The 15195-nt window shown below is 38.8% G+C and overlaps 1 protein-coding gene and 2 long non-coding RNA genes across 19 annotated transcripts in view; 2 read left to right on the top strand and 1 right to left on the bottom strand.

Annotated features, from left to right (window-relative positions):
- LOC149127265 (uncharacterized) overlaps positions 1-6849 on the top strand; it is a 97651-nt gene extending 90802 nt beyond the window's left edge. The window contains exons 4-5 of the long non-coding RNA XR_016231424.1: positions 6494-6605; positions 6714-6849. This is a non-coding gene — a long non-coding RNA (uncharacterized LOC149127265). The remainder of the gene's footprint in view (positions 1-6493; positions 6606-6713) is intronic.
- Positions 1-15195, bottom strand: part of DOCK10 (dedicator of cytokinesis 10) — a 299156-nt gene that overhangs the window by 18180 nt on the left and 265781 nt on the right. For 11 of the 17 annotated variants that reach the window (XM_051849117.3, XM_008259243.5, XM_051849118.3 and 8 more), the window contains 11 exons: positions 13708-13832; positions 12698-12810; positions 10682-10819; positions 9880-10062; positions 8976-9086; positions 7836-8051; positions 6040-6097; positions 5623-5721; positions 2480-2586; positions 1055-1177; positions 813-926 (listed from right to left, as the gene is read on the bottom strand). In XM_051849117.3, the coding sequence (XP_051705077.3) occupies positions 813-926; positions 1055-1177; positions 2480-2586; positions 5623-5721; positions 6040-6097; positions 7836-8051; positions 8976-9086; positions 9880-10062; positions 10682-10819; positions 12698-12810; positions 13708-13832 (1387 nt within the window). The remainder of the gene's footprint in view (positions 1-812; positions 927-1054; positions 1178-2479; positions 2587-5622; positions 5722-6039; positions 6098-7835; positions 8052-8975; positions 9087-9879; positions 10063-10681; positions 10820-12697; positions 12811-13707; positions 13833-15195) is intronic. The other 6 variants (XM_089328957.1, XM_051849121.3, XM_089328960.1 and 3 more) reach the window with 3 other exon arrangements.
- On the top strand, positions 9943-14964 carry LOC149127264 (uncharacterized). The gene is made up of 3 exons (XR_016231422.1): positions 9943-10082; positions 13103-13188; positions 14832-14964. It is a non-coding gene; the product is annotated as an uncharacterized LOC149127264 (long non-coding RNA).

Below are 15195 nucleotides of genomic sequence, written 5' to 3'. Positions count from 1 at the left end.
TGATATGATGCAGCCCCTAAGAATTATTTTATTCTCTGGAATTCTACAAATTTTATTTCTTAAGAACATTTAACTTCACTTCAACATATGACATATAAATATAATTAGATATTTTGGGGTTAATGGAGAGGAAATGAATGCTGAAAAATAAGTACCCTCCTCTATGAAGTTAGTAATTGCTTTTTTTTTTTTAAAAAAAGATTTAACTTATTATTTGAAAAGCAGAGTTACAGAGACAAGGGTATAGATAGATAGATAGATAGACAGAAAGAAAGAAAGAAAGAAAGAAAGAAAGAAAGAAAGAAAGAAAGATCTTCCATCTGCTCGTTCATCCCCCAAATGGCCACAACAGCAGGGACTGGGCCAGACAAAAGCAATAGGATCCAGGAACTTTTCCCACATGGGTGCAGGGGCCCAAAGACTTGGGCCATCATCCGCTTCATTCCCAGGTTCTTTAGCAGGGAACTGGATTCAAAGTGGAGCAGCTGGGACATGAATGGGTGCCCATGTGGGATGCTGGCATCACAGGTGGCAGCTTAACCTGCTAAACCACCACACTGGTCCCAGAATTTGCTATTTTTAGTTTAACTTGTAATAAGGTCCATAGATTTCTCTGCCTATTTATTTCTCAATATGTATATTTCTAACTATGGGCAAACTTACAGACCCTCACATACAGAGAAACAAATATACTCTGACATACCCACGCTCCCTCAATCCATAAGCACATATAGTCAGACATCTTACAGGGAATAAAAACTGTCCAACTTCATAACAGAACTTTTAGTTCATGTTACTTCTAGTAAACTTACCTGGCCATAAAATGCCACTCGATAGTACCGACCAAACAGCCGCTTCTCGGAATTGACCACTTCTGCCACTTTTAGATACGACCGATGAATGTCATAGTAAAGATCTGACAATTTCTGAAACCATAATTGAAGTGTTACATGAAGATGATGCTGACATGAAAATAAGGAATGTCTACTTTTGAAGACTGTAATTTGCCAAGTAGGAGATTTTTAACTCACTTCTAGGGGTTTGGGACACCTACTTTGAAATCGCGTTGCTTCTCAAAGACAGCAATGATGGGCTTGTTGACATCAGCGATGAGTTCGTATCGCTCAGACTTCCAAAGAAACTCTACACACATATATAGCTGCTCCACGAGTATATTCTGCAATGCCCCAAACAAAACCAGGTTCACATGGTTAACGTTATGGCTCATCACTGAAATTTAGTTTCAAACAGAATGTGTTGTCAAATTTTTCTTAGTGGGATGCCTGAGTTCTCTGTCTTTGTTACTGGCATGCACAACCAAAAAGCAAGGGCTATGAAGCCATCTTGATCCTCCCCTTTTCCTTACTACCATCACCTAATTAGTGCACCAGATGTGCTAATTTAAGTCTATGGAAGCCTTCAGAGATTTCTATTTCTTTCCGTTCCTATGGTCATTGACTTAACTCAAACACCTTGTACTCCATTCCCAGCCATCTGCAGTAGTTTTCTCCTCCAGTTCTTTCTCTCTGGTAATCATTCCCTCTAAGTATAACTGTGACCATGAGATCTCCCTTGACCTAAACTTTTTGGGAGAGCTAGCCTGCAAATTTTTGTCTAAACTGTACAGCACGGCGTTCAAGTCACTCCACAATCAGATACCCACTTCCCTTCTGGTGATCCCTGCTTCAGCAGCCTGCCATTGACTTTGCTTTTTGGCTATGCCATATCTTACCAATTCATTCTTAGAATACCTTCTCACCACCATATCTTAAACAGTATTTGAAATAGTTAATACATATAACTGTGTAGATGCATTTACTTTGCTTATTTCAGTGTGCACAAAATCAATGTAGAATCATGTGAAATTCATCAAAATTTATCCCCCAGATTTCTTTTCATATTCTCCATCTATCTAATATTATAAGTTTTTAAAAGCTAATTTATGTTATATTTTAAATTACTTGATGAGGCAAGCTCCATTATCTTCACTTGAATTGTTAAATAATTCCCAGTAGCAAGTTGCTTCTTTTTTATTAAAGAAAAATAGCCATGGTTTGCAGATCAGAAAGTTTTCTGAAGAAACTGTTGAGCCTTTTGGCTCAACTGCATTTTTAAATAGATTTGCCAATGCATTAAAAAATAGCTGTGACCAGCTCATAAAACTTTTAGCATTTCTTATTACCTTTACTGGAAGGCTAGAGATTGCACATCTTATAGAAGGGCTGATGATGTACATTTGGCTTCATTTAGAGATGTAAATAAAGCTTAGTTTAACTTTTCTTGAAAATGATACTTTAGTAATGAAATCTAATATTGATGAATTATTTTAGTGTAATTTTAGTCTTAATATTTTATCTAATGCAGTCATATACAATAATTTTATCTTTCTGAATATGCTTGTTTCCTCCTATTTAGTTTAACATCACAATTCAATGCATTGTTTTACTCAATTAGTGTACACTGGATTATTTAGTCTAACCTCATTGTATGGTGTATCTTGCATTCCCGAATCCTCTTTCATTGCTCCTTCTTCTTTAATATTTGGTGTAATGTTCAGAAAAGCCGGCCATCCCATAGAGAACATGCCTTGGGAGGACCAAGCAAATGCAACATTATTATTTGGGCCTAATCTTGTTTGGACTAGATAACATCTTTCTTCATGATGCTACAGGTATTCTAAGACACACAATCAATGAGATGGTGAGATTATGACTTTTGATCACTACTCTCATCTAGTCAACCGATGTTCTGCTTTTTAATAAGTCTGTATCATTTTCAGATGACACATTTTCTGTTAGAGATAGTATGAGATCATGGATAGAATACAGGGCTTGCAGAAAGCTGCATGCAGCACCAATATTCTGGTTTAATTATCCTTGCTGGCCCATGTCCCTCTGTTGTTAAATGGAAGGCATTCATATTTATCACAAAGGGATGCTGAAAAGATTGAAAACACTAATTTTTGAGAAAATATGTGGTACAGTCAGTTCATTGCAAAGAAAATGCTCAGTACTCACTAATTTCATTCTTTGGTATTATCTAGAAACTTTCTAAAATTTTTCTAGTATCATTCAAATTAAAAAGTCTTGACTCCACAGATCTATGTGATAATCAGTTCATAATGAGTAAAATTCCTAGATGAGAGATTAGATGCGAGTGGTGAAGTGAGTGGTTATGAGCTCAGCCTGAAGGGATAGATCAGCCCTTGAACTTCACCTGCGTCAGAAACCAACCATGAACTTTGGGACAAATGACTGAACTCCTCTTGATTTTCTTACATTCAAATTGGAGGTGATAATAGTACCTAACTTATAGATTTTTCATTGGCAACTAGTTGAGATATTGATGGTACAGGGCTTATTGAAGTAATGTCCAGGTAACAAATGCTTTTTAAGTCCTAAATAATAATTTGTGAAGTGTTTCCATATTTCAGAGTTCATTAGCCATGTTACTAAATTATCACTCCTGAAACATGCTAGAGATTAGTTATTGAAATCTAACCCTTACTATTTAAAAAAGTCTGCTTTTCTAATTTTATAATAATATTCCTTTTATAATTAAACATGCGTTAAATATATGAGACTCAATTGTGGAAGGAAAAATCATAACATGCTTCTCTCAGAATGATGATCATTTGTAGTCCAACTGGAGTTTCCTATATTCATTTATGTTCTTATCATGTGCACACTGCAGGAAAGGGAAACCTTGCTCTTCTGCTTCCAAAACATCCTGACATAAAAGTATTTTAAAGATTTCAAGTATTTACTCATGAGCTTCAGATGTATACTGATGGACGTGAATACGTGCCATGCATCATAAATGATCTTTCCTCTGTTTTTATTTATTTATTTATTTATTTATTTATTTATTTATTTTTTTGACAGGCAGAGTGGACAGTGAGAGAGAGAGACAGAGAGAAAGGTCTTCCTTTGCCGTTGGTTCACCCTCCAATGGCCGCTGCGGTTGGCGCGCTGCGGCCGGTGCACCGCGCTGATCCGATGGCAGGAGCCAGGAGCCAGGTGCTTTTCCTGGTCTCCCATGGGGTGCAGGGCCCAAGCACCTGGGCCATCCTCCACTGCACTCCCTGGCCACAGCAGAGGCCTGGAAGAGGGGCAACCGGGACAGAATCTGGTGCCCCTACCGGGACTAGAACCCGGTGTGCCGGCGCCGCTAGGCGGAGGATTAGCCTAGTGAGCCGCGGCGCCGGCCGATCTTTCCTCTGTTTTAAAAAGTTTATTAAAAATGCTTTCTCCAAAGGGTGCATTATATCCAAATATCACATTAGGTCTAAAAGTGAGCATTTAAAATGTTTTAATATTAAAGATTCACACAACTTTATGAGACATAAGTTTCAACAGTGTCTCAAACTGACATCTGGTTTTATCAGTTTTCTTCAATTCACTTCTTAGAAATAGTCTGTATGGAAATTTATGGTATCTGTTTATCATTAAAAGAATGTGGAGAGGAAGGGTTTCTTAAATAAAACAGTGATGCTTTTGATGACTTGCATATAAAATAAGGCTGAATAGGCATTGTTGGGCTAAGCAAGAAGATCCCTGAATGTTAGAGTTTTCCGGGGGGCTATGACGCCAGATCTGGCTTCTTCATGATCTTCAAGAGTGACCTCCCTGACTCAGCAGACTTTTGTCATTTGGTTCAAATGTCTCCAATTTGCAAAATTCACTGAAGAATTTTAGAAAAATATACACATTTTAAAGAATTAGGAATGAGTTTTATTTCTGATATGCTGAAACTGAATTCCTCTTAACTCTTTTAGGTAACCTGTTTAAGATTTTAAAATGTATTCTTGATATTCATACACTCTTTGCACCTGCTATTTGAAAGTTAAGATTGTGTTATCAAACAGACTGCACCACATATGCTTTAGGTTTGAGCAAACTTTTACAAGAGAATATAGATTAAGCTGTTAACTATATTATCATTTTTTTTAAAACACAAGATAAACTCTATTCATTGTTACAAAATATTTTTATCAGACATTAAAGATGGAGTTTTTAATTAATGGAAAAGTCCATGAAAAATGGAATTAAAAGATAAGTTCATTTTGGTACAAAAATATTTTGAAAATCAGGCATAATTTTTTTCATAATGCTAATTTTCTAAGAACTTGCTGAAGACCCTTTGTATGCATAGATTTCAAAGTTTTTTACATCAAAATAAAATTGCCTTTTTAGATTTTATTTTCATGAACTTTTAAAAGTGCCCACATTTCTTATTTTTGCATTTCTTGAACAGCTGTATTACATTTATATGTTAATATTCATTCCTCTTACAATTTAAAAAAATATTCAATTTCAGAATAAAATCCAAATGGCAGACTAGCAGTCACATTGGTAGATAAATATGACCATAATTCATAATACTGAATACTGGAAGCCATGCAGTTTATTTGTTGAGAACTTTTCAGTTATATACACATCCTAAGTTTTGGATGGGATTTCTGACAGGTAGGAGCTTAGGATTTTTGCAGAGTAAGTTCTGTAGGCTTGAGACAGCTTTTGCCTTCAGAATACATTTAAATAAGTTCTACTGAAGTAAACGTTAAGCAGCAACTTGATTTCCTGTGCCTTGTGGGTAATGGAACACAGTTAGGTCACTCACTTCCTCCACCTGGAGTTGTTAGTAAGACATTGCTATCACAGGGGTGGGTATCCTCTGGGAGCAGGGATGATGTGCAAATCTTTTCCATTTTCCAGTAACCTATGGTAGTGCGAGATGAGGTTAAGACGTTGCTACATGTTTCTGTTAATACAAGCTTATGAAGCTACAAGTCATTAACCAATGAAGAAGCCAACCATCCAGTTAGCCTTACATACATAAAATAAATATGCTAATGGCATGTTAGAGTGACAGTTTTTAAGTATAGCATAATGAGAAATATTGGTGAAAGGCAATGCCCCTTAATAAAATGTAACAGATTAATAAGACCCAAAATTAATAAATTAATCTTAAATTAGATTTTTATATGTTGGTTTTGGGTCTCCCCACACCCCCACTCCGCTGCCATGGTCACCTTACCCTTTCTTTTCAGGTATTCTGCAATGAGGGCAGCTATATGGACGTAGCACATGGCAGCCTGGAACAAGAGAAAGCAAACCACTGAGATGCTGGGTCTTGATCTAATTAGAACCAATGTTCCAAGGTGATTCAGGATGCTAAGTCAGAATATGTAATATAGAAGAACCCTTCATATTGGTACAATAGAAAGTAAGGATCAATCAGATTTCAAAAAAAATTAGTGTTAAAAATCAAATGTGTGTTTGAGACTTCATTTTCACTCTTACTGTAGTTTTGAGGTGAGTGAATGAGCTAGCCTATAGAATTTTCCCATAGAATTATCTTCCTGCCTTAATATCTAAATCTATACATTTTTAAAATCCACGTTTCTTTTCTTATTAAACTAAAGCCACTATTATCCAAATATAAATTGAAAATGGAAATAACCTGCCTTCTCCGCTTTTTGTACTTTCAGTAATGGCCCCTCTTTGAATTTCTGTTGCTCAAAACAGTTGCCTCACAGGTGAGCACTTGATTACATTGCCGGACACAAGGGAACCTGTGTGTCTGCCCCTGGACCACATCAGGTGAGTGATGCCTTATTTATCTTTAATTTTTCCTATGAAGCATTGCTGAGCACATTTAAATGTGACTTGCTGAAGGCTCCAAATGACTTCTGTGCTTTCCTTTTGCAGGTTTTATGGAGGAATCTCGCCAGTTTCAGGGGAGTCCCAATGAAGTGGAGTTGCTCATTCTAGTTCTTGCCAAATTGCTGCCCAGCCAGGCTTCTGGGGTCCACTGCACAGCCCCTTATTGCTAAGAACTTCAGGTTTAAAACACCTCCAGACAGATGAACCCCTTCCCCAGTGGGGCACAGCTCTGCCAATAGGCCAGAACTTCTCCACTGGGTACTCAGAAGCCCTTGGGTGCTGCTAATTGCTGCATATAAATCCACCCAGAGCTTAAACTGATGTATGAAATTAGAGACATTGATTTGTAATCTTCACACAGTGGGCTTGGCTCACAGGGTGCAAAGGAGTCTGAATTTCTCCATGGCCAGTTTAGCTCAGCTGCAAGTGAGGAGAGCCAATCCCTGCCTGAGTCTACCTACTTCGGCGGCAAAGCTTCCTCAGCCAATCCCAATCACTAGGAAAAAGTTTTAAAACACAGAATCTTAACTGATGTAACTCGCAATTTCCATTTCCCGATGCCGTTACCACCCACCAGGCACCTTACTAACAGTTTTTTTTTTTGACAGGCAGAGTGGACAGAGAGAGAGAGACAGAGAGGAATGTCTTCCTTTTGCCGTTGGTTCACCCTCCAATGGCCGCTGCTGCCGGCGCACTTCGGCCGGCACACCGCACTGATCCAAAGCCAGGAGCCAGGTGCTTTTTCTGGTCTCCCATGTGAGTGCAGAGCCCAAGGACCTGGGCCATCCTCCACTGCACTCCTGGCCACAGCAGAGAGCTGGCCTGGAAGAGGGGCAACCGGGACAGAATCTGAGGCCCCGACCGGGACTAGAACCTGGTGTGCCGGCGCCGCAAGGCGGAGGATTAGCCTAGTGAGCCGCGGCGCTGGCCACTTAAAGGTTTTTAACATTCAGTTCTGAACTGCATTTCATAAACTGCAGGTGCCCTCCCCGACTCTGGGCTTTATTTGGTGTCATCTATTTGGAGTCAGACACCCTTGTGCACCTTATGTATAACTGGGTCCTATGTAGATTAGTGAAATGGTCTACTACTCATGTTGAAAGTGAAAACCTGAGCATCCCGAAGAAGACAATACCCATAGCGAATGGCTGAGCCTCTGCTACTCACCTCGGATAAGTCCCCATTTCTTGCGTGAATCTTGGCCATGCTTTCCAGCCAGGTCCTCCGCAGTTCAGGGGTGCTGGCATAGGAGTTTGCCAGGCTGTACTGGAGGTCCACCAACATCTCAGGGTCCTTCTCATGCTCCTTCATCTGAGCTGTGGCCATCAAAACAGTCCTTATCCGCTTAGTCAGGTCTTTCACCTCTGCTGGGAAAGTGCTGTTCTTTGGAAAAGAGAGAGCTTGGGTCATCACCTGTTTAGAGCTCGTAAGTTAAATTACTTCCACTTGTGCTATTGATTATGCTTGGCACCACAGTTTGGTAGGTTCTCTCTATTATTCGTAAATGGGTGCATTCTATGTACTGTGCTTTGGCTGTTCACGTTTGAAGATGACATGGCAATATCCTCTATTCTTTGTCTAGTTTAGGTCCTGTGATTTAAGTGGGTCTGACTGCATTCCTAGGGGCCATGAGTCTACCAATCACATTCTTTGACCCCCTAAGTGACAAGCAATGGTTTAGGATGCGCATATGAAACAAATCCGAATCATAAAGATTCAGTTCTGGTCCCTTCACTGAGGCTACTGAGTGAGCCGATTTTCTACTCCGAAGATACTGTCAGTGTCCTCAGCATTGATGAGAGGAAGACCCATTGAGAGCCTCCCTGGAGAAGAAGTTAATAAAAAGAAAATTTGAACTGAGAGAGAGAGGGAGAGGTAAAATAGAGGTGGTATAGGGAACGGGGGTCTGAAAGCATTATTTTTTTCTAGTCATGACTGAATCTTGGCTCTACTCCTGGACGCGTCAATATAATGACTAAAAGAGGTCTTGAGAAATAGAAAAAAAAAAAAAAAGACAAATTTGCCCGCAACCAAGATTCAATGCAAATCATTGTATTTCTGTTATTCATGGTAAAATTTCATGTCATATATCATTCTGTATAGCTTGGAGATTCCATTTAGCAGATCATATGCTGAAAGTGTAACAGCTAATTATCAACGCAAAAAAGCCGATTCAATATAAGTGCTCAAGATCTCAGTAAATGAAATACATAATTAAGAGATCTTTTATGATTCAGACATATCACAAAAGGAATCCACTCCGAATTTCCCCAGCTCCTTAGAAAAAGCCCACGATGCGTTTCTTACTTTCATTTGCTTGTCTCCATTCGCAAAATTGTTGGTAATTGCAAGGGAATGTTGAAATCGAGAGCCTCCAATGCCAGCATCGGCTATTAACTGGCTTACAGCCTTGATGAGCTGGAAGAGAACAGGAAAATGAACCTCTAATTCAAAATCAGGGATAGCATCTTTAAAAAATATTTATTTGAAAGGCAGAGTGACAGAGAAAGAGAGGAATCAATCTTCTGTTAGCTGCTTCTCACCCCAAATGGCCACAACAGCACTGGGCCACGTGGAAAGCCAGGGAGCCAGGAACTCCATGTGGGTCTCCTAGGTGGGTTGCAGGGCCTAAGTACATGAACCATCATCTGTTGTTTCTCGGGTGCATTAGCAGGGGGCTGGATCAGAAATGGGGCAGCTGAGACTTGAACTGGTGCTCTGATTTGGAGTGTGGGTATTGCAAGTGGCAGCTTAACCCGCTGTGCCCTAATGGCCACCCCCAGGAACAGTGATTTTAAGGAAATCCACTGGAGTGAATAAAAACATCATGGATTTCTCTTTGCAGTTCCAGTGAGGGACATCACTATGTATTGCATCTTGAGTTCACGTAATCTAGGGCATTTATCTTAAGTAACCAAGAAAAGCTGCAGGAATCTTAGAATCTTGGGATGCCTTTAGAAAGAAATTTGTGTATTTGTACTTCGGTAGAATGTGACCTCCTAGAATTCGCCACAGTTCCCTGCATTGTCTCTTCTGCTCCCTGGCAGAAGTAAGAAAAGGACAACGGAGACATAGGCTCTGCTGACTTCTGCCCAGCTGTGTCTCTGTGTGATCTGGCATCTTTATGGAGGGGCTGGGAACTGGTTGCCCTGGGGATGGAGGATTTCTGGTGGTTTTAACAACAGCGTTAACGAAAATTGGCAGCACATACTTGTAAGTGGGACCGGACAATCGACTTCTGCTTGTTAAATTCAAAATTCTTCCTCATGAAGAAATAGAGAAGTGCTGAGGCTTCTGTCTGAGTTGACCGTGACCTGTGGTTACAGCATTTCAGTACTTCATAGCAGAATGACCCACAGAGTTCGGCAGGCCCTTGGAAGAACGCTGAAGGAAACTAGAGAAATGGAAGAATGGGTAAGTAAGCAACATTCTTTCATTTTTCTATATTTAGTCTCATATTTTAAGGTTCCTTAGAATGACAAAATTTTCTTAATCTAGTCTTTTTTCCATTTGCAAATGAGATATAATTTTACTGATTATATTTTACATGAGTATTTCTCTTTCATTTCTAGAAATGGTTGTTTTCTCTATATTCTATTATGAATGATGACAACCCAAAATAATTGAGAGGTTTGAAAAGTCTTCTGTTCATTGACATTGTATAAATCACAGGTGTAATTTATAGGTGTCCTCAGTGGTAGCTCTAGCCACTTCATGTGATATCTTTACTTGGAATGCACAGTTATGACAGTTGAGGTGTGCATTTTACGCAATTCTATGCCATAAACGTTGAGAACACTTAACACTAGTGATCAAATGTCAGTTTTATTTGATTTTGATATCCAAGCAGACAGATGTCAAGGCTGTGAATACCTTTTGAGATCTGGAATAGATGACTAGCAAAGTCAAAGTAGAGGAAGACAAACCTTCCCTCCCCACGGAGAGATACAGTGGTTACTGTGTGTTTATTACCGTCATTCTGTGAGTTTCACTGGAGCCTGGAGTGTCCTTACCTTGGAAACAAACAGTCTTAAAGAGGCAAATACATGTTTCAGTGCTGTAGCTGACTGATTGACTTGGAAAAAGAGCATGTAGGTGTCGAAGACCCTTTTCATCAGTGAATTCTGACAGTCAGATTGTTGGAGTTGTCTCTGGAAATTCAACACAGCTATTATTTAGGATAAATGGAAAAACTCTTGAATTCTTTCCACTATAAACCCATTATGTGGTAGGCACAATTCTGAAACTTACATAGCAGTGACTGAAAAAACAGGAGTAAACCAGAAAATAGAGAAAGATGCCATGATCGAAAGTGATTGCTTCTGGACTGATTACTTTCCTAGCATGGTAACAGACACCACTCCAGTGGCTGATTTGATCTGATGTGAAGTATCCTGTCCCAGAGAGATCCAGGAAAATTGTCCCTGGGAGAGAAGCAGCTAGTTCAAGGGCCATGATTTGGAGAACTTGTAAATTCAAGGTTGACAAAGAAAAGAACAGTCATTGGTGCATGGCTAGGGCAGTGGGGTCAGAAGAGAGATAGGTGGTAAGGTCATGGATAAATAGGTCTTTGTAAGCATTGATAAGCCCTTTAAAATATGAGAGATTCTAATTACATTTCCATTGTGAAACTATCAAAATAAATTTTAGCTGCTTCTACCAACAAGCTGACATTTGCCTGAGAGCAGGACCTTCTTGGTGTAATTGTGTTGTTGGGTATAGAGACCTGTATTCCATGGATCTACTTTTCCCGACTGGAGCTGTACGCTTACCTGATTGAGTTTCAGACATCTTTAAAAATTTCATTGAAGTGTGATTGACACATAGCCATGCCCCACATAATGATGTTTTGGTCAATGATGGATGACATATATTTGTGACAGTGGTCTCATAGCATTGTATCATCTAGTATATCCTAACTGCCTTAGTTTGTGTATGTACACCACTCTATATCGCTTGTTTAGTGACAAAATTACTTAATGACACTTTTTCTCCAGATGTTTTCCTATTATTAACCAGTGAATGACTCTACAATAAATTGTACATATTCAAACTGTAAAATTTGTAAATATGACACTGGCACATAGATAGCCCCATGAAATCACTACCACAATCAAGATAATGAAAATATCTATCACTTCCAAAATTTTAAAATATTTTTGTAATTCCTTCCTCCACATTTCTAGGCAACCACTGACCTACTTCCCATTTCTATAGCTTTCATTATCTACAATTTTGTATAAATGGACTAATATGGTATATACTCTTTTTGTTTGACTTTTTAAAATTGTAGCATGTATCAGTTTATTCTTTTTACTGCTGAGTTACGGTATAATGTATGGATAAACTATATTTTTTTAAAAAATTCACCTGTTGATATACATTGAGGTTGCTTCCAGTTTTCTTTGCTTTAAAAATAAAGCTATATTTATCTGTGTACAAAGCTTTTATTTCTTCTGGATAAATACCTAGTATTGGATTAGCTGGTCACATGACAGATGGATAATTAACTTTTTCAGAAACAGCCATACTGTTTTCCAAAGTGTTTTTATTACTTTGCATTCCTATCAGCAATGAATGATAGCTCTAGATTCTCCGCACCCTTACTATCCGTCTTTTCAACTGTTCATATTCTAACTGGCACACTGTGACGTCACTCCACCACGGACACACAAACGGCAAAGAAGCACATGAAAAGATGCTCAAGAGTAGCTTTTTTTTTTTTTTTGCATTTAGTTGTCTCTCCATTTTCTAGTGAAAAAGTGCAGAGTTATGCTCTCATCTCACCAGCCTGTCTGATAGTGAAACAAGAGAAACTGTGAAGAAACAATATTATTTAACAATAGTGAAATATGTGTGGGTGCATATGTAGCAAGTGTTAGTAAGATTCTGATAATATCTAAATCTCAACTTTAATATCTGTAAAACTGATTGATTGACCTAGAAATCGTTTATAACATTCTTGATGATACAGGAGTTTTTAACCTCCTATTTTAGAATTTTGCTCAAAGTGCTACGATCATATTCACCTGGTGCATCTGAGTGAAGAGAGATAACAGGTCTAGAATAGTGAGGCAAACCTCTGTAGCTATATTGGCTTCAGTGTCTACATGGTGCACAATGTCTATTTCATTGGCGTTACCTGTAAAAAACAGAGTAAAATATGCATAAATGTTTAAGACAGTTCTTTGTGACCTATGAAGGACTTTCTTTTATCACAGCGTATCAACTGTTTACTAGGATTTTGATGAATAATTTATTGAATCAAAATGCTTTGTTTGTCCCATTCCTTATTGGTTAAAATATGAATACCAGAGTCTACTATGTGTGCCCTTTGCATATGTTAGCTGTAAGGTTTTATAATTCTCTAGTTCTTTTCCATTTATTCAGCTATGTACAAGGTCATGTTTCTTTCATAAATCATACTGTTTCAGATTCTCTTGCTTGTGGGCTAACACACCAAATGTACAACCTTAGTGGACCATCTGCAGCCACTTTGGAGGACAAAGTGTATTTACAGGTGAGGGCATGTATCTTCACACAAGGAATTGGGTCACGTGTCCATAACTGTTAACATTCATATGCTGCATGATTCCAGGTTCCATTTTCCCATAATTTACAAATTGGAATGGGTGTGTCTCTGGATTGAAGATCTTACGCCCACTGCTTCTGGGATATGGGCAAGTTTATCCTCTTCCTACAGTATAAACAATAGTTACCTGGTTGAGAGAAACCCCTTTAATCCTCCCAATACCAAAAATTGCCTTTTTCCAGTGATGCTGTACTCAGCACATTATGTTCTGTTGAGAGTTTGGCCCTTCCCCTTGCTTCTCCATTTTAAATAATTTTATAGCCAATCCCTGCTGATTCCTTCCTCTACAAAGCCTTCCTAAGGCTATGATAAACCTTAAAATGAAGCTGTGGTTTGGCTAGCACAACATTTCTCACAGTTCTTAAAGACTCTAACGCACTTCATGTCCCGTACATACCTAGAGAAAAATAGATAACCATCTTATTCCTGTTACTTTGGCATACTTACTGGTCATGGTATTGTCTAACATCTGTAAGAGTTTGGGGTTAGAAAGTGCATTTTTGCCTCTAATTATAGGTAAAGTTTGTGATCTGTGCTGCTTATGTCCTTCATGGCTAGAAGTGTTGTGCATCCTGAAAATTAAATAAGAAAAGTTGTTAAGGTTATTTGCAGATGATATATCCAAAGGTATGTTTAAATATTCTAGATTGAGTCAAATGTTTTAAAATAATTTTAACAGAGATTATTATTAAAAGATATTAAATGTAAGAAACATGATGAAAGAGATTTTAGTATTTGTTTATTTGAAAAGCAGAGATACACACAGAGAGAGAGAGAGAGAGAGAGAATCTCGCATTTGTTGTTTCACTTACCAAATTCTCACAAGAGCCAGGATTGGGCCATGTGAAAGCCAGGAGCCTGGCAATCAATCTGGGTCTCCCAAGTGGGTGCCAGTACTTGAGCCATTACCTACTGTCTTCTATGTGTATAATTAGCTGGAAGCTGGACTGGAAGTGAAGGAGCTGGGACTCTAATATGGGACACAGGCATCCCAAGTGGCATCTTAACTGCTGCACCAAATGCTTGCTCTGAGAGGGGTTTTCGAAACTAATTTTGGAGGGATTTTATTTAAGCTAGGGGCGGGAAACGTGTTGCCCCAGGCTGTGTAAGGCCTAAAAAATCATTTGGTGTGCCCTGCCAAGGCAACTCTAGGCAGGACTAAAAATTCAATAAATCTACAGCTGACTAATTTTTAAGTTGGTAATTGTATATGGCCCATGAATAATGTTATAAAATCCAATGGCCCTTGACAGGAAAAAGGTTTTTGATTTCAGCCAAAATAGGATTCAGAAGAATAATATATAGAAAGATATTACATAGAATAATAGATACTCCAACTAAATCCATTCAAGAATATTCAATGATACCTAATGAAATCAAATGATTTAATGACGGTTGATTGCCTGATCAGAAAGGTAGAGTATCAGAAATTAAAAAGTAGAATATTATATAATTCAGATGCCTCCAATGATTTTTAAAGAGATAACCCATAAAATCAGGCCTAAAACAACCCCTGCTTTCCTGTCTTTCCATTTGCTGTGATTATTGTGCTGTTTGTGTCCTATCCACAGGAGCTGGCATGTGACTCGTGTGGCAGGAGGGTGGTGCAGGATCCTCTGTGCTGGCCGCTGCTACCGCGCAAGGGCAACGCAACGGCCTGCAATAGCTGCTCTTCAATGCGGCACTTCCAACTGAGAAAATGAGGTAGTGTGGTGGAAGTGGGGACTCTTACTATTCCTCACTGCATCGTTTGGCCAAGGGGAGAAGTTCACAATTCTTGGGGTATTTGCTCTCTTATAAACTACTCATAAAACACTTGTATGAGGAAAGCAGGCAACAGCAGACACCCTGAAGAGTCCATCCTGCGTTAAAGGCAATGATTTTTTTCTTTGTCAGGCTTATTTGGTTCTGGCTACGTCAGAGTCAGGCTCAGGA

The sequence above is a fragment of the Oryctolagus cuniculus genome, chromosome 3 (genome assembly GCF_051225735.1).
Source record: "Oryctolagus cuniculus isolate XC-2025 breed Fujian yellow rabbit chromosome 3, ASM5122573v1, whole genome shotgun sequence".
NCBI classification, from domain to species: Eukaryota; Metazoa; Chordata; class Mammalia; order Lagomorpha; family Leporidae; genus Oryctolagus; species Oryctolagus cuniculus.
The sequence above is the reverse complement of the archived record's forward strand: the minus strand, read 5'-3'. Positions and strand labels throughout refer to the sequence as shown.